The sequence below is a fragment of the Asterias rubens genome, chromosome 5, assembly GCF_902459465.1.
Source record: "Asterias rubens chromosome 5, eAstRub1.3, whole genome shotgun sequence".
Taxonomy (NCBI): domain Eukaryota; kingdom Metazoa; phylum Echinodermata; class Asteroidea; order Forcipulatida; family Asteriidae; genus Asterias; species Asterias rubens.
Window position 1 is genome coordinate 10,657,896 of NC_047066.1, and position 20,158 is coordinate 10,678,053.

The following is a 20,158-nucleotide window of genomic DNA, read 5'->3' on the forward strand; positions in this document are numbered from 1 at the left end:
GCATTTTAGAAATGGAAAAAACACAGCGCAAAAATAACGCGTTAGAACATTTTAGTTTTTAAATTCATATTCATAGTCCACAACCGAACAGTCAAAGCTATAATCCCAACACAATGGACAGTAATCCTATTATAGCCCCTTTGTTCGGACTCCGGACGACTAGACAAGCTCAGCGCACTGAAGCGTTTGAAGAACCTATCCCCCAATCGTCTCACAACCGCTGCTGAATCGTTTGCTACTGTAATCGTTTGACAATCGTGGATGATTGCCGAACCGGCCCTAAATGGACCGCGCGCCTTATGTTGCGAATTTTGTTTTTTTCTCAAATACAAGATGAGTGTAAAAATCTAGGAATAAGGTAAGGTACTAAAATACAGATCTTTTAAATGTAGATGGCTGAGGGGGGGTATTTTGTATGGTCTTTAAGCACAAATTATTATGCTAACTGGACTCTGGTTACCAGCTAAAATACCATGTCACACGAACTAATTGTGACTGGTTTCCTGCTCATTTCTGCTTAGCCCCTTAGCAGAAAAATTGTTCAGCAATATTTTCTGCTTAAGCAGCTCTCTCTATGAAATTGGGCCCTGGTCTGGTAAGGGTCACTTCTATGGGGAAAATGTACTTTTGTATTGGAACCTTGAAGAGTGAGGGCACCACAACAAAAGCACAGGGCACCATAGCCCTAATTAAGACTATTCCTCTGTACACAGATACAGAGTCCTAATTATTAAGGCCCGTTTCTGGGGCGGAAAATTTTCAAAGCTTCATAACTAAAAATCTTACCTGCAACAAGCCATTTATTTCAACAGATTCACATTCCATTGCGGCATATTTAATATCGAATGAACAAGTGGTGGCACCATACGGAAACTTTTGTGTATAGTGCCAGTGCAACTGCCACAACTTGTGCCAGCACTTATTAAATTTTACCCTCATGATAATTTTCCGCATGTCGCCACCAATTTATCTAGCGTTAACTAACTCCAAAACCACTGAATTGTTTTCTTACCTGAGAAGAAGGGTTACCACATATGATATGGAAACGTTTCCGTATAAACCTTGTTTTCATCAATTACAACGAGTTAAAGTTCCGTCTCCACCGCTAGCGATAAATCCTTTACTTCAGTGCTTGGTCAGCCTTGTTGAAATGGCGCGAAATTGCTATTTGTAAATGAACGTTGAGGGAGACAAACAAGTAAGTCGGTCGTCGAAGAATTAAGTCTTGTCGGTCAGTACAGTCTACCCGCAGGAGTACACTAATCTCCTTTGTTATTTATCTGCAGGGATATGCATCGTTTTTTTCATGCGTGACCTCTATCATGTGTATACTAATTAGTCAAAAGGGCTTGTGGAATTCGGTCATTTTCAGCCTTTTCTGAAAAGTCTCAACCAAAATATTTAAATGTACCAGTAAATTGAAACGAAGAGCATATCTGTCGTCATGTATAAAAACAAGCGGTTCAACTCAAACGCAACAAGATATTTGTTCATACGACACGACAGATATGCTTTCCATTTCAGTGTACTTCTACTTTATTTATGTCAATACTTTTCAGATAAGGCCGAAAAAGACTGAATTTCAGAAGCCCTTTGGACTAATTAGTATTCAAACCGAGGTCACGCATGAAAAATTACGCCAACTCGCGCAGAAAAATCACAAAGGAGACTTATTAATGTACTGTGGGTAGACTGCGGTGCCTCTTTGCTTCTGTTGGTTTGACCCCGGCCCAATTTCTTGAAGCAGCTGATAAGCACAAAAAGTAGCCAAGCACAAACAAATAAGCTTACTAGACAAGGTTACCAGCTAAAATTGTATGCCAAAGACGTGTACAATTTGTGACAAGTACTGACCCTGTTCAGTTTTGCTAAGCAGTAAATTTTGAAGCAATATTATTTTCTGCTGACTCAGCTCTATGAATAAGCACATCATAAATAAAATCTTTGACATTGTATTTATTCATCATTATTGATTAAAACTTCATCAAATCCATGGCCACAATTAATTCAAAAGCAAATAAAAAATGGTGTATTATGGTTTGTCATGGATTTGATACTGTGTAGACTGCAGGTATACCTTAAGGAATGCTGGTCATCATCTCGCCACCCAGCAAGCTCGCCACCGCCCCCTGCAAAGTCTCCCCCTAACCGGCTCATCGCACGGGTCGTTACAAAGTTGCCCCCTGACAATGTCGCCCCAAACAATGTCGCCCCCTGGCAAAGTCTCCTCAGAAAATAAGTAAGGATTCTTGCGGTAGTACAATGTGTATTCAATTAATATTGTATTGGAAAGAATATAAAGTAGAGCCTACTGACAATGTCGCCCCCGGCCAATGTCGCCCCCTTACGAAGTCGCCCCCAGAAAATAATTAACTGTTTCTATGGTGGATACTTTGTGTAAATTAAATATTCTTTCGGTAATGGCTTAATTATTGTATTGGAAAGAATATAAGTTAAAGTCTGCTTGAGGAAAAAAGTCATCAATAATAATAAACTCCATGCACAAAGTTCAAATTTTTGGTAAATGATTTTATTAACGTCGCTCAATTTAAATTTTAACACCAAACAAATACTTAATCTGTTTTGGTTTTTTTAACAAATATTATTAATAGGCTAAATAGCAATTACTGAATTACAGATGTAACATTTTACAACAAATCGTAGACTAACTGTTTCTATAGTGGATACTTGGTGGAAAGCTTAATAATGAGTTTCTAAGTGCAAAACTAAAATAACAATGAGAATGATTTTTTGACATTATCTCAGAAGTTAATAATAATCACCGTTTAAAAAAGACATCTTTCTAAAGCATAATTCAGGTGAACTGAAACAAAATGTTAGAAAATGAACTTTCCTTTGCAGTTTGTGTAAAAAATTTCTACTATTTATTATAGGGGAATTTTACTTGTATCTTATCATACCTCTTTTTAAATATAATGATAGCCCAAACATATTTTTATGGTTCTTAATTTTTATGAAATATTTCTCATTATAAGTATTGCTTTACTTGATTGGCTTCGCCTCGGATTCCATTTCCCCCCTCGGGTGTACAAAACGCCAGGACCCGTCACAGCTTGCAGCAACTGTATAATGTACCCAATTCAATTAGAAGGTCAGGCTCAGTACACAAATCAAAATTTGTCTTTGTAAAAATTCATCACATCTCAATTTTCAACAATAATATTATTTGTTAAAACCTTTAAGAAACACATTGCTTTTATATTTGGCTCTTTGGACTGTGAAGTGTTTGTGGACATAAATCTAATTGGGAAACATGTTTTAAAATTATCATTCACACTATTTGCCTCAAAACTGCAAAGTTTTCCATTTACTTTGTGAACTAAAATGTCTGCTAATTTGAGGAGTCCAGAATAATCTTCAACAAAATGGCAGACTGTACTGTTAGCTCAAGAAAGGTATAACAAGAAAACCAAACAATTTTAAGGTATATTTATGTGTGGGTCATTTTTTTTCAAAAATCGAAAAATCTTTCCAACCATGTAGGCCTATTCTTTCCATAGCAAGAACTTCCTATAGCACAACACACCAAACCCAAATGCAACATGTCCCTTTAAGCATGTGAGGTAATTCAACATTAAAAAGTCAGGCTCAGTACTTATTATCAAACCTTGTTGAAAATTCATCACATCTCAAATTTCGATCACATTGTCATCAAAACCTCCTCCAAGAGAAACATTGCTGTTAGATTTAACGCTTTGGACTATGACATTATTTGTTACATGTACATGGGCAATTATATCCACACTAATGGGCAAAAACGTGCGACATGGAAAGGGAATGTTGGATAGTCACAAAATTAAGTTTGTTGTCATGTATTTTGGTCTGTGTACATTCAGAAGCAGATAAGGATTGTGGTTAACAAAAAAAGATGCCTGTCTTACAAAGTTATCCCTTTGGTCCATTAGTGTGGAATTGCCCACATGTATGATATGAATATGGGCCCAGTTAAATAAAGCATAAAAGCAAAACAACTTGCTCAGCACAGAAAAGTATTGCTTAACAGAAACAGGTTTCCACACAAAATAACATAGCAAATAAATTTGTCAAGAGGTGTTTTCTGCATGCCTAACAGCTTTATGAAATAGGGCCTTGGTTGGAAACATGTTTTGGAAGTAGTGTATAATTATCAACACTAAAAGGTGCGTCAAATCTGTGTGGTTTTCCTTATACTTTGTGTTTTGTGGAGTCAAAAATTCTTTTTACTTTGTGAACTAAAATAGTCCGCCATTTTTAGGAGTCCATAATTTGCTTCAACAGAATGACAGACTATGTTACTTAAAGAGAGTATAAAAAGAAAACCAAACAATTTCCAGGTACATGTTTATCTGTGTGGATCATTTATTTATTTATTTTAAAACAAATTTTCAACCATATCCATTTCACAGCAAGCACTTTCTAAAGCCCAAAACAGTAACACCCAACTCGAAAGCGACGTGTCCCCTTTAGGCATGGGGGATAATTTAACAATAAAAAGTCGAACTCGGTACTTTTTATCAAACCTTGTTGAAAATTCATCACATCTCAAATTTCAACAATTTCAATCACATAGTCATCAAAACCTTCTTCAAGAGACACATTGCTTTTAGATTTGTGTGTAATTATCAACACCAAGGTGCCTCAAAACTGTGTGGTTTTCCTTTTACTTTGTGTTTTGTGGAGTCAAAAATTCCATAATACTTATACTGTGCACTAAAATAGTCTGCCATTTTGAGGAGTCATGAATTTGCTTCAACAAAAATGGCAGGTTGTGTTATAGTTCAAGAGGGTTACAAGAAAATACAAACGATTTCCAGGTATATTTTTGTGGAAAATTATTTTCTAATTTCAATCATATTGTCAGCAATTTCACGAAGGGCCAAAAAAGCAGCAAAATATGTCTTTTTCGAGAAAACCACGTTTTAAGTTTAGCTAGTTTTGAAACTACTAGTTGGTAGACTATTCAAAATTTAATCTCGGAATTTTGTACATGTCAGGGAAGAAGTGATCCTAAAAACTGTGAGGTTTTCCAAATACTTTGTGAACTATGATGGTCTGCCATTTTGGGGAGTCAAACTACTGCTTCAACAAAATGGCAGATCATGTTAGTTCAAGACGGCCAAGGAAAACTAAACAATTTCCAGGTGTATTTGTGTGGATCATTATTTTCTAAATTTAAAACATCTTTGGATGACAGTAATTTAAGAGCAGCATATAGGGTAGAGACATGGGCCTTCGGTGATACATGTAGATGTTCATCCATGACTGCACAGAGATTTCTGGCTTTCGTTGAGTGGTTTCACATCACCAACCGTGATGGAAATGACTGGAAGTGGCTGTTGTGAAAATCTTAATGTAAAATGAAGAACCAATGCTTTGCCGCATTAAGCATCATCTTGTTTGCAGTGGCTCTTTGGTGAATGTCCTTGATGCGTGCATTGAGTTTCATTAGTACAGTGTTGCAGTCTGGCATAAACATGTGTCCGTGGTCGCCTCATGCTCACATTGTAATGGGGCCGCATTCCTGGAGTCACCCTCCTCATCACCTGTTCTCTTTCAATCTCTCCCAATGTGGAGAAGATGTTATCAAAGTACTGCAAGATAATAAAAAAATCAAAGAAAAACAAATATTAACTAGTAGAAATAATTATTGGTTACCTCACCTCTGTAGGTAATCGAGACTTTCCACCCCCTCAGCTTTATTATGGAAACATAATGAACTTACTTCTGTTTTGTGTTTTAAAAAAAAGGTATGAGTTCACTCTTAATCGCAAAACCTTGGCCAAGGCTAAGGGTGATAATCTAATACTAATAATTTACCATTCGGACAACCTCTCATTGAGCCAAATACAGTGATGGCAACCTGCTCCATTATTTGTAAATTAAGGACAAAAGGTCTGGAATCCGGAATTACACAATATCCCCCAGAAAGGGAGATTAAAGTACCCTCCATATTTTTTCATGAGGGATTCAAAGCATCGCACGGTATAGGTGCCTGCCTAGCCTGTGCATGCAGCACAATAGATTTCCCGGTTCAAATAATATGGCCAACTGACCATAAAAAAAATGGAGTTGTTCCGAGCGTTTGTAAGTTGGCCAACATAAGCTAGTTTGAATAAGATTTTACTTTTTTTTGTATACACCATCAGACATGGTTAAAATAACGAGAATGTATGGACCAAATTGCACAGTTTTCGCATGGGGCACTTTTGTAATATTTGCAGGATCTACATGCAGATTTGACATGGTTGTTCTGATGCAATTAACTTTGATCAAAGGTTTTATATAAACACCATCAGAATACCTTCCTTATAGCATCTGCACTCAGGCCTGGAATAACATGCTTGCTACGGAGACCATCGGTCTCCATTGCCCCATGTATTGGCCTTGGTGCCTTCAAAAGTTTCCCACTGAAGTGCCCTTTGCAAAATGCAAATGACCTTGCCCTTCCAACATGAAATTCCAGGCCTGCTCATGAGTCGGTCTACACTGCTGCCCCTTTCAATGTTCGATTTATCTTTTACATAAGGATTTGTTGTGATAATAATTCTGAGCAGTATTACCTGAGCATCCCTTGTCGCTAGGCAACATCTGAGCAGAACACAAACAACTAAAGAGGTTTTCCATCATCTCATTTTCTTATGTGCTTGTCTTGTCATTTCTCTTTTAGACCTGTAAAGAAAACAATTTTGGGTTGAAAAACAAAATTGACTAGAGTGGGACTCGAACTAACCACCTCCAGATTAACGTGTAGACATTTCTACCAACTGTGTCATATATGATCCCTGGCTACACGACAGTTTAAAACGATGTATGTACAAAATAGGGACACCGACATAGGTCTAGATAGCTCAGTTGGTATAGAGTGCTGTCACATTAAAGGAACACGTTGCCTTGGATCGGCAAGTGGGTCTATAAAAAGTGTTTGTAACCATTTGTTATAAAATGCATATTGTTGGAACGATGTTTTAAAAGTAGAATACAATGATCCACACATATTTGCGTCGAAGTTGCATGGTTTTCCTTTTACTTTGTGAACTTACACGGTCGGCCATTTATGGGAGTCCAAAATTTGACTCGAATGAATGGCCGATGGTGTTTGTCGACGAGGTATGAAAAAAACTACGAAATTTCGAGGCAACTTTGTGTGGATCATTATATTCTACTTTTAAAACATCTTTCTGATCAATGCATTTTATAACAAACGGTTACAACACTTTTCAAAAACCAGCTCGACTGATCCAAGGCAATGTGCTCATTTTAGTCCATTTATTAAAAACATTTATGTTTAAAGTACATGGGTGTCAAATTGCCTGTGTTTCGATGCAAAACATTTCAAATGAATCATGCTTTTATATGATGACCTAAAACTGTATGCAATTAGCATTCCGCAAGATCGAAAAACATTGAGAGGGGACCAGTAGCTCTATCTTGATGCATCTTTTTACAGTACGCTCTGTATAGTCTTCACCATAAGATGGATCAATCACAGGATTAACTTAAATATGCAATATAGGATATTTCAAAGTTACACTTCAAGGGGTGTGTTTTGGCGACAGTAACCAACACAAATTTTGATTATTGGCCTGTGATTAACCGTTGGCTAATTCAAGCAACCCAAAAAATTATTGGTTACAACCGCCAAAACGCACCGCTGGGGTTATGATCGCACAAGGCATTCTGATAAAGAAAAACAGTGAAATCATTCAATTGGTGACAATGAAACACCCTGAATATATTCATGCATACCTACAGACATTATTGGTTGGCACACACCATAAAGTTGGGCACTAGGCAGTCGCAGAAACGTGGCCATAACATGCCACAACAAAATCATTAAAATGAAAACTGTTTTAATTCTGGACGCAAATCTCAAATACAGGAGTTCAGTAAAACTTTTTTGTTAGCGGTACTGGGCCCAATTTCATGGCTCTACTTACTGCAGAATTCTGTGCTAGCGGTCACGATTCTCTGCTTACGAGCAAGCGCCGAGTTTCTGCCCTAGCCTTGTAAGTGTAGAATGCCTAGTAACAGGGAGTACGCACGCACAGAAGCCAAAATTCACCGCTAACCCGTGAAATACGCGTGTCGTAACCTCCGTAACCTTGATTCTGTCCTTAAGCAGAGCCATAAAATTGGGCCCTGTCGTAAGCTAATTTATTTAAAGATAGAATAACACCAAACTCAGGCCTCAAATTTCCCGGCGGCCACGACGGCCATGGCCGCCGGTGCCCTGCTTACTGGCCGTGGTGCCCCGAGAAAATCGGACATTTTCGCGGCCAAAAAGGCCGTGCCCTTTTTCTCCGATGGCCGCCGTGCCCTTTTTGAGATCAAAATTTATGTTTTGATACACCACCATCCGTCTGTGTGCACATAAAATCAAACACTTACATGTATATTCTATATTAATACACGCACACAGAGCGCGGTCGGTTGAATGCTCATCACACGGAATTTAAACGGACGGCAGCATATCCATGCAGTGCATGTGTGTGTGTGCACGATGCAGAACGAACGATAGACATTGTGTACTCGAAGTTTATACACGGGCCGGATGTACTTGCAACGACCATTTGAGAACAATCGCACTGGTACTCATCTTGCAACACGCGTACCCACGCAAGGTTGTCCATGATGGGTACCAGCTAATCACAATTTCGGTTCCATTCGAGGTTGGGCGTCCGCCTATTCCACTGGTATTGTGCTTGTTCACTGGTAGTCGTACATGTTTGTGCACGTGGGCCATGTTACGTAAATCACGCATCATGTACATGTACATGAAAGGTACATGTACATGTATGGTACATGTACATGTATGTCCGTTGATTAAATCTCCGCTCTGCACACAGTCAAGTGACAGCTTACTGTTAACGTCCGGCCGTCGCAACAAAATCTCCGCTGCACACAGTTAAGTGACAGTTCATTGTTTACGTCTGGCCATCGCAACAAAAAATGGATGCATACTTTTACTTCCCATTAATCAATAAAATTAAATACATTTAAAAATACTTGATGTTTTTTTGTTAAAGGAAAGCAAAAGTAATGAAATGGTTCATTAAAATAGCCTTCATGGACCTGAACAGAAATTGTTTCATGATCTTTATTTTTTTATGGCCTTGATGCCCTTTTTGAAATTTTAAGTTGGCCTTGGTGCCCTACCCCATGGCCTTGGTGCCCTTTCAAAATTTGACAAATTCAAGGCCAAAGTGGCCTTGCCCTAAAAATCGGGAAATTTGAGGCCTGCAAACTTGACTGCAACTTACCATGTGTGTATTGCAGGATGATGGCAAATATTTCACTACAGCAAAGCTTCTATGGCACTTTATGTACTCGTGTCTCTTCAGCAGCCATTTCAGGGGAGGCCTTGCAGGTGGGCTGCCTCCCCACACATCTTCCTGCACATCTCAGAGTGTCATCTTCTCAAGGATTCCTACAAGTAAAACAAAAAAAATATTGGGATTGAGCAAAGAAAAAAATGCCCAGTCTGTTTACCTTGAGGTTTATTATTTGATAAGTAAAATAAATAAAGAATACAACACATGATAAAACAACTTATTGACCCAAACGACATGATGTCATAATAATATTTGTAGTAATAACTAGTTCTTATATAGAGCACATTTCACGATAACCGTCTGAAGGCGCTTTACATTATTGCATTGGTCAACTGGCCATAACATTCTTTTAATCTGTCTCAGCTCCCTTGGGGGTATACAACCTGGGCAACCCTATGCTCTAAGGGCTTTTCATACACAGTATCAACTTCTACCCTAGCTGGTACCCACTTATAGTGTCCCGACCGGAATTTGAATACACACTCCGATGACCTAACCACCAGAACTTAAATTGGATGATCAGGAAAATCTTTGTTGCGCCATTTTGAGAGTGTTGTACAATGAATTTCTCCACGATTGTGCAGTTAGTGAACATATTAGGTGACACTCAATCCATTAAACAGATTTTTAAATGCCTACCATAAAATTCATATGCAATTTTACTCCCATAATGGCAAATGCTGCAATCAGCAGCCTTAAATGACAATGATGCAGTGGGTCAAATTTTCATTACTAAAATTATTTGAAATTTTTGGCAATCTCAAATATTAGTAAAATGTTTTTCAAGTAACAGAGCCTTATCCCAAGCCCAAGCGGGTTGCTGGCAAAAAATTAATGTCCACATATAAAAACATTCTGACTTTCTAAAACAGATACTTTCTTCCTATTCAAGGTATTAAACCTGCCTTGCTAACACAAAAAATAAACTTGGAGGGGGGTGGGGGGACATCAAACCTTTTTCAATTCTTCTTCCTCAAGCCGCAACCTCTCATCTGCTTCTCGCTTTTTTCTCTCCGACTCTTTTTTACTCATCTCTAAGACTTTTTTGGTCTCGTCACCGTCTGAGTCTGTGTTACTTTCCAGGAGAATGGTTTGCCTTGGTTGTTTACTGCCACAAAGAGTGAGGAGAAAAAAAATCAATTAACAAATTGTCTAGTTTTGTTCGCAATTCATATTTGGTTTACGGTAACACCATGTGTATAATCTACTTACTGGTTACATGATTACATTAAGTCAACCATTGAAAGCCTGGACCCAAAGAAAAAAAAGGAAAAAAAAGAGTATTCCTGCTCCCCCCCAAAAAAAAAAAAAAAAATTATAATTATGATAATAATGACAAACTATTTGTGCACAAATAGAGAATTTACAAGAACTTGCCATGTATCTAACATTCCACCAAGTTTCAAATTAATCGCATAATTTCTTCGGGAGATATACGATTTCAAAAAATGCACCTTTAATGCCACGTCTCGTGACCTCTGGTAACGACATCACGTGACCTCTGGTGACATCATCGATCTGAAACTTCACACATAATGACGGCTGCCAGCAATCAACGTGTGTACATTTTGAGGCGATTACACAAAACTTCGCCACTGAGTTTTCAACCTGTCGCTAGAGTTGCACTTTGTGACGTCATTGATATTTGTTTTTAACTGCTCACCCTTGCCAGGCACTAACATCGTTGAAAGCCACTTCATAACTTTTGCCATTTTTAGATGAGAGGTCACGCACACGAAATAAAATGAAGACCTAATTTATCCCTACCCAATCCTGCAAACAAAAACCTACAGTCTCTTGTGGCTGATTTGTTACAGATTTTCAAATATTTAAAATAAAACACCTTTAAGATGATGTCACACGACAGGTGATGATGTCATAATGACAGTCTTGTGGGAGATGTAAATACTGTCTAACAAAATCATACCCTGGGCACTATAGACATGTAGTGTGACGCGAACTGCTTGATTTCCTCAGAGAACATGTGACCATGTTTGTCTTTCTCCATTTACTTCAGCTCATTTTCAATCAGCGTGAAAGTATTCAGTACGAAGTTCAGCTTCAACAGCTCCAACTGTCCCTGGTTTATCATGTTTTGATCTTTGCATACATGTACATGTGCTCTTCTGCAACATTAACAGTTTTTAATGGAGGAGATTGTGAGCCAGGATCCGCTGTCATCATTTTTCTTCTAGGTGGAGGCCTCTTACTCGCTTGCTTCTGTTGTTTATGTGGTGGGTAAGCTGGAAAGATGGAGGGTACAGCAGACTCCTGATTCCATGTTGAATATTTTCTCGGTCATCTCTGGGATGATTACCTGTAAATGTAAACTTGGTTGTTTATAACATATTTTATAGGTTTTGAAATAATATAGCAAATTCTTGCTTTCAATTGATTTATTTTTGTAAATCACAGTAGGAATGGCCAACAACACTTCTGTAGGGTCATTCCGTGTCAATTCAACCTTTGTAACATGACCATCAAATCACGCTTTGTAACCTGATCAACATTCTGATGTGGTTCTTGGACTCCCTTAAAGAAACTCCAAGAACTTTTGACTAACCAGCATGACCTGCCGCATTCGAACATCCATATCTCCGAATCAGAAATACACTTAAAGACACTGGACACTATAAAGACTAGTCTTCACACTTGGTGTATCTCAACGTAGGCATAAAATAACAAACCTGTGAAAATTTGAGCTCAATCGGTCGTCGAAGTTGCGAGATATTAATGAAAAGAAAAAAGCACCCTTGTCGCACCCTGGTCACACGAAGTTGTGTGCTTTCATATGCTTGATTTCTAGACCTCAAATTCAAAATCTGAGGTCTCAAAATCAAATTCGTGGAATTGGTGGAAAATTGCTTCTGTCTCGAAAACTACGTCCCTTCAGAGGGAGCTGTTTCTCACAATGTTTTATACTATCAACCTCTCCCCATTACTCGTAATCATGAAAGGTTTTATGCTAATATATAATTTGAGTAATATTACCTATAGTGTACACTGCCTTTAAACATAATTTTAAAGCTCTTGAAATAGCCTTCATTTGTTAAAACAAAACCACAATTGTAACATGTGTTCTTTTTCGTTGTAATATTTTAGTCTCGGGATAGTCAGATTCCAAAGCATGTTAAGTTGACATGGAATGACCCTGTAAATTAAATAAGTACAAGTAAATACAAACCTCTCATGTAGTCATCCTTCTTGAAGTGCTCGCTGCACAACCTGATTGCCGTCACCCACTTTAGTGGGTATAGCCTGCTTTCCAAGAGGAAATCTGAATTAAAAAGAAAATCCCACAATAAATTAACCATGTTTTAATGAAGGCATCTTATAATCCTGGGATAGATTGCATCTTACTGCAGGCATGAATTCGATAAACCCCTTTTGTGATTGGACATACAAATTTTGTGCTAAAATACTAGTTGTCATTGATGAAATGGAATAATTTTACCCATTGTTGACGTCACGTGTAATGTTGACGTCACGTGTATATCCACCTGGCAAGACCCAATATTACTAGACTTGGAAGTTGGAGACAACATTCACGAAAAGTAGCACCCAGTCAGATCCTGAGATTTAGGTTTTTGGTCTAGAAAACGCTATTCAAGTAAATTTGACAAAATCCTTTTTCAACAGTAACAGTACACTCGGGAGAGCTTTCTTGTTTTATTTTATTTGTATGATGAGTATATGGACTCGGATAAATAAAAACGACCAACCAAGGCAGGATTTTTCAACATAATTTGTCTATAGTCCTCCCCATATGCATGCATGGCCATGATTTCCGTGCTAAGGATCTACATGTTTATCTGTTTCTGTACAACATTGTTCAGCACTTTAGAATTGATTTGAATAGAACTTGCCACTGCTTGCCATCAACAATTAAACTTAGCCCAAAACGTTAAAAATGTACCACATAGTTTATAACTCTAGTGAAAATATGTCATGTTTAACAATGGAGGAAGGACCCATCATCCGCGAACTTTCTCAACAAGAAAGTTACATATACTTTTATATAGTCATGATAGGCCTAGTACATTTTCATTACGGCAAATTCTGTCCAGTTTTCGGACACGGGGAAAAAAACGTTCATATTTTATTCTTATTAATTAGTGTGAAAAGTACCTTGAAATACTCACTTATTAAATGAGACAACACCTCCCATGACTCGACGGTTGGTGCAGTCATAAGCTGCACAACATTCAGGCATTTTACTAACGATTTGTTAGACTGTGCGGGAAAAATTAGTGGCTTTCCTACGTTCAATCAATGGTTTACATGCACAACAGATACGGGCAAAACACACGTGATTGAATTTTATGCCCGGTTTCCAAATATCGACGCCACGTCCTTGTCGGCACAGCATACAGCCGAGTGCGCCCTCTAGGTCTTATTATAGCTCTATGGGTTGCCCTCAACTTTTTTTTCTACTGACGGATCATAAGCACTGTTTCAAGTTCTATCGGCAAATAGACAGGGGGTACATGGACCAATAGCATAAAGCTTTACATAGCCATTTTAGCTGGTGTTTTACCCCGTCTGTTTGCCTTATTGAACGAAGACTTTGCACTGCGGATTATTGGAGTTAGCGTGTTTTGAGATTGCGGCGAGCCACGAAATGTTGGGTTTTGACAGCGCTCTCCACACAACTTCTGAGAAGATTGTGTTTCAATCAAACAAAATGACAGAAAAAAAACACGCCACACACCGGGGCCGACTCAGCAGCAGGTTAATAAAACTTTCAGAGCGCCCTCTCTTGTTTTCGACAAACATAAACAAACGCACGCTGGCGGTGTCCATCGTTCATGTACACAACATAGTACCGTATTGAGTATTCAGATCAGGGAGAGGTATTTCTAAAGGCGATGTCATGCATAATTGTAATATGTCGCTAAAAGGAGATCCCCTGGAATTATTTGATAAAATTCGCGGCCATGATCCTCTGAACCTGGAAAAATGTCTGGTAAATGCTTGCATTGACGGGGACATTGACGCTGTCATTGGTCTGCTACAAAAAAAGGTTGGTATCTCCACTCTTTTATTTTTAAAATACTGCCGCTACCACTGCACCATGTATGTATGATGATGCTGTTCCTGACACATGACTGATAGTACATGTAGTGCCTAGATTCTCACTGCACTGGTCAGTGCCGTTTTGGAGTTCACCAAAGCTCGTGTTTTCATGTTATTGAAGCATGGTAGTGCCTAAATTCTCAGGAACACTGTCAGCGTTGTTTGGCATGGTGTCAGAAGTGGGAAGATACTTGTACACATAAGAATCAAAGCTTGCAATTCCATGGAATTGGGGCATTGTACTGCCTGGGTTTCCAGGTGCTCTAGTCAGCGCTGTTTGGCTTGCAACACAACATTACAAAAGGTTGTGTCTTCAAATACTCTCTTGTTACTGGAGGAAAACATCTTCGCAACATTCAAGTGAAACAGATCTCGAAACTCTTAAGATAGAACAACAGTAGTCCCCAAGTCTTTTACAATAACAGCTTAAATATAGACTCATGTCACCAACACACAGAACAGCAAAGCTGCTACTGTGAGCAGCCGACCTCGTACAGAACAACAGTCACTTAACAAAAAACAATCAACTGATTAACTGTTGTTAGGGGACAATAACAAACTTGTATGCACTTGACCATCTACTTGCCTCAGTTTAGATCTTCGCAAAAAGGCTTTTCAACAAAAATGTCACAAAATGGTTTATCTCCAGAACACAGACCCTGATGTAGGTTTTAGTGAATAATTATGTTTTTCCACAAAAGCCACAAATTCTGCAGCATTGAATCTCTCATGAGAGAATAGTGTGGGTGCGCACATGCTTTTTAAAAGCACACTTCACACTGAAGCGTACCCCACAATTAATGTTACTAAAATGTTTTTTATTTTATCCTGTGTGCTCTCTTGTGAAAATTAAAGACACTGGACACTATTGGTAATTGTCAAAGACAAGTCTTCTCACTTGGTGTATCTCAACATATGCATTAAATAACAAACCTGTCAAAGTTTGAGCTCAATTGGTCATCGAAGTTGCGAGATAATAATGAAAGAAAAAAACACCCTTATCACAGAAAGAATTGTGTGCTTTCAGCAGATGCTTGATTTCCAGACCTCAAATTCTAAACTTGAGGTCTTTAAATCAAATTCGTGGAAAATTACTTCTTTCTTGAAAACTACGTCACTTCAGAGGGAGCCGTTTCTCACAATGTTTTATACCATCAGCCTCTCCCCATTACTAATTACCATGTAAGATTTTATGCTAATAATTATTTTGAGTAACTACCAATAGTGTCCACTGCCTTTCAGGCTGACTTTTTGAAGAAATGACTTTCCACGAATATCACAAACTGAGTGGCAGACTGATGGCTCATCAGACTAGGTCTTCGCAAAAACTTTTTCCACAATGGTTCGACTCCTGAGTGGACGGACTGATGCCTGGTCAGCTTCGATTTCCACGGAAAGGCTTTTCCACAAATGTCACAAACAAATGTTTTCTCTGTAATGTGGAGTCGCTTGTGATTACTAAGACTGCCCTTTTGATTAAATGCCTTTCCACAAATGTCACAAACAAATGGCTTATCATCTGTGTGGATATTATGATGTCTAGTCAAATGTTTCTTTTGTATAAATGCTTTTCCACAAATGTCACAACCAAATGGTTTCTCTCCTTTGTGGACATTCTGATGGTTGGTCAGGTGTTTCTGTTGTATAAATGCCTTTCCACAAATGTCACAACTAAATTGTCTATCATCTGTGTGGAGATAATGATGTCTAGTCAGATGTTTCTTTTGTTTAAATGCTTTTCCACAGATGTCACAAACAAATGGTCTCTCATTAGTGTGGATACGCAGATGATCTCTAAAAGTACCCTGTCGACTGAAACCAGCTCCACAAACGTCACAAACAAACAGTTTGTCTACTGAGTGGATGAACTGATGCCTGGTCAGCCCCGATTTCCAATTAAAGAATTTTCCACAAATGTCACAAACAAATGGCCTCTCATTAGTGTGGATACGCAGATGATCTCTAAAAGTACCCGGTTGACTGAAACCAGCTCCACAAACGTCACAAACAAACGGCTTGTCTACTGAGTGGATGAACTGATGCCTGGTCAGCCCCGATTTCCAATCAAAGAATTTTCCACAAATGTCACAAACAAATTTTTTCTGTCCAGTATGGAGTCTATGGTGAGTATTTAGACTGCTTTTTCGATTAAATGCCTTTCCACAAAAGTCACAGACAAATGGTTTATCATTAGTGTGGATACGCAGATGAGCTCTTAAAGAACTCTTTTGACTGAAACTAACTTTACAGATGTCACAAACGAAGGGTTTCTCTCCAGTGTGGATATGCTGATGGCTACTCAGGCTAGATTTGAGCGAAAAGGCTTTTCCACAAATTTCACAAGGGAATGGTTTATTTCCAGTGTGGACATCCTGGTGGCTGATCAGATTACTTTTTTGCAAAAATGCTTTTCCACAATTTTCACAAGAGAATGGTTTCTCTCCAGTGTGGACATCCCGATGCCTGACCAGACTAGATCTTCTCGGAAAGTCTTTTCCACAAATGTCACAAACAAATGGTCTCTCTGTATTGTGGACTCTCGCATGAGATTTAAGATTGTAGTTTCGTTTAAATGTTTTTTCACAAATGTTACAAACAAATGGTTTAACTGTAGCAGGCATTCTCTCATGAGATTTTAGACTTCCTTTGGACTAAATGCTTTTCCACAAATGTTACAAACAAAATAATGGCCTCTCATAAGTATGGATACGAAGATATTTTTTAACGTCACAGGCCTTTCCACATGTCAAAGACACCGGGGTTTCTCACGTGTGAACACAGTGAAAGTCTGTTAGGTTGTGCTGATGTAAAAAGGCTGTTTCACACAAAGTTTCCGTCCAGTGTTGGTTCGCTATGGTCTTTTAATGTACAGCTATAAATGAAACTCCACACAAAATTATAGTTTCTTTTGCAGACCTCCAGTGAAGAATCTCTTGCGGGTTTTAGGAACAATATCCAGAAAATGTTCTCCAACAGGTGTCATACACAATGGTTTTTCTGCAGTGTGGACACATTGATGGTCCAAGGCACTTCTCCTGCAGAAGAAATGTCCACAAAAGTTATCAGTTGTGGACAGTGGACACCCATTGGTTGCTCCCTCAGCCTGTGTCCATGAGGTTGATACAAAAATGTCACAAATTCACCTGGTAAAATCCAAAATCTGGAAATTGTTGATAATTTTCAAGTTCACCTTTTTTCTTAGTAGGTTGCTCCACGAGGGTCACAGATAAGTGTTTTCTCTTGAAAATTCATACCTGTAATTATCAAAATAACATTGTATTGTTGTTATTATGTAATTTTAGAATCGGATTAAAACATGTACACAGCTATTGACATGAGCGTGCTGTTTAACTCAGCACTGCGTGCTGCTGGTTCAGGTTTCACAGTAGCGGCGCTGTGTTTGATCATTAGGCCTGGGTGACTAGTGAAATTTACCCACTAGACTAGTCGCACCTCAAATAGTCGTGAATTCAACATAAGTTACGACAGATTTTTAAATCCCAAGATGCTTTGCGGCATAATGTTTGCCACAGACGCAATGGTAAAATTCACGCTGAAAGGATTTACGGATTGTGTCACTGATGTCTGATTGTGTTTTGAACGTAATTAATGTTGTCGTGAGTAGTAATGAACGACAGAATTGGTTCAACAGGTAGTTGTGGCTGAGCGGATGAGCCTGGAAAACTTTGACCCCATTTCGGACAGAAAATAAGCCCCTGCTCTCTCACACACCGCGTGTGTGCACCCACACACATTCATGAATATGCAGTGCGGTCGCAGCAGCAGCAGTGCACACGATCAAACCATTCCAGACAAAGGGGGTAAATACAACTGGAGCGGAGAATGTTCTCGCATACAGCCATGCATGTAGAGCAAGTAGCCTGATAATTATTTCCAAACTGAAAAATAACTAAATGTAACTTTAGAAATTGTCATGCTTGTTGTGATACCGAATAATATAGTTTAATACGTGCATGTAACATCACATGACAGTTCTTCATGAAAAGTGCATGTCAATCTGGTGTAAGTGTTGCTTCTGATTAATCTTAATTTACTTTGTCACTCAAATTTATTAAAACGGCACAATAAAGGAACAAAGAAAACCACCGTTCTTCCTTCGATCATCTTATGTAAACCATCCATCTCTGGATCGGGCTCATAAATAGTCGATAATGCACACATACACCATCACAAACTGTTACCCCTCTAAACAATAATGAGGTGATCCAACGCAAAGACGTCAATTCTTACACTTATTACTGGATATTTAGACAGATTTAACTTATGGCAGTGATCAAAAGAGGAACCGGAACATAAATACTTTAATAAAATCTCTTTACTTGTAAACAAATCTGAGATTCAAGCAGTACATTTCGCGATTTCACCGACGAAAAAACAGAGCCACTCGCTTTGTCTTTCACGTGAACGGAAGCACGAGTGTAATGGGCTAGTTCCCAGTACAATAAGTGCGTTCGTTGTCTGTGTATACGGGAAACCAATGGAGCCTGACTATACTAACTACTGCATATTCATTGCGGTGTCACGTCTTCAGATATGAAAGGAGCTCAACAATTAGATCGAAAAAGGCCCTATATTCCTCTAGACCAATCAAACTTATTCTTATATCACTGGAAAGAGAATTTTCTCTAGTTTATTTAGACATGCGATCCAGTTGTGTAAGATGAATGGAACAGCTTTGCCGTTCAATTTAGTGAGCGAACTCCGTGAAAACTGAGTTGACCTCCATAGGGATTTACGCTTTTGAGCATATTTAGCAAGTTTTTAATCAAAAAAGGCCCTATGTTCTCGAGTTGCATGAATTAAGAAAATATATCGTACCGAAAACAGATGTTATATACTTTCAAATACTGAGCGATCTGGTTTGATACATAACAACACTTTTTGCTAGCAAGGGGAAGTTCGACTGGAGGGCCGTTTTTGGCTATGTGTTTCACGTGTTAAACCACGCGTGCAGGGCTTCCGTGAGCGAAGTTTTCTGTATAGCACCGAACTCAAGCTCTGGTGTTTCTGTTCAGTAGAGTGTAGGTTCAAATCTCGGTTGTGACACTTGTGTCCTGAGTGTAATTGCTTCTCTCCACCCAGGGGTAAAGTGTGTACCCGTGAGGGAAGAGATGGTTCTTGTGGTGGGTTAAGCTCAGTGCGCTACATATTTGAAATGGCCCAGTGATCAGGGTAATAATGTTGGAAGCGCTTTGAGACATTGTGTATAAAGTGCTATATAAAATCCGAATACTATTATTATTATTTATTACTAGTTGCATATTTTAGTCGTGACTACTCACTATAATCATGAAGTAGTCACCACAAAGACAATACCACATTTTTGTCATCACATATGAATCACACGCATGCCACCAGTGCCTGCATACGTACAACCATATTGAGGAGAAGAACGCAGTAAATGCCCCTCAACATAAAAATCTTGGCGCCAACAATATACTTAATTATCGAGTGCTTGCAAGCTTGGAGAGTTTCATATTAAAAGTACACAAAAACAAACTTGCATATTTCGTTTTAATGTGCTCTGCATGATTGATTGAGCAATGGTAAAGTAACCATTGGGGGAAATCTCAGAAAAAGAAAAAAAATCTTTAAAAAAAAAAGAAGTGGCGCAGAGGGAGTCCAGCCTTAGTCTACACTCAGCACTGGCACTAATTATAGTGGGACGTGAGGCGGGACTATTCAATTGAAAGGATCTTGACTAGTTTATAGTAAGTTATAATCATACC

General features: G+C 38.6%; 1 protein-coding gene and 1 long non-coding RNA gene across 2 annotated transcripts; both read right to left on the bottom strand.

The window, feature by feature from the left end:
• Positions 1-5,110: 5,110 nt before the first annotated feature.
• On the bottom strand, positions 5,111-13,616 carry LOC117290828. Its single transcript, XR_004519085.1, has 7 exons — positions 13,475-13,616; positions 12,517-12,609; positions 11,260-11,649; positions 10,287-10,440; positions 9,261-9,427; positions 6,561-6,669; positions 5,111-5,591 (listed from the first exon to the last, which is right to left on the bottom strand). It is a non-coding gene; the product is annotated as an uncharacterized LOC117290828 (long non-coding RNA).
• A 2,030-nt stretch (positions 13,617-15,646) lies between these two features.
• LOC117290146 (gastrula zinc finger protein XlCGF26.1-like) lies at positions 15,647-17,029 on the bottom strand. Its single transcript, XM_033771400.1, has one exon. It carries the CDS (start codon positions 17,027-17,029, stop codon positions 15,647-15,649), a length of 1,383 nt encoding a protein of 460 aa, XP_033627291.1.
• Positions 17,030-20,158: the final 3,129 nt, after the last annotated feature.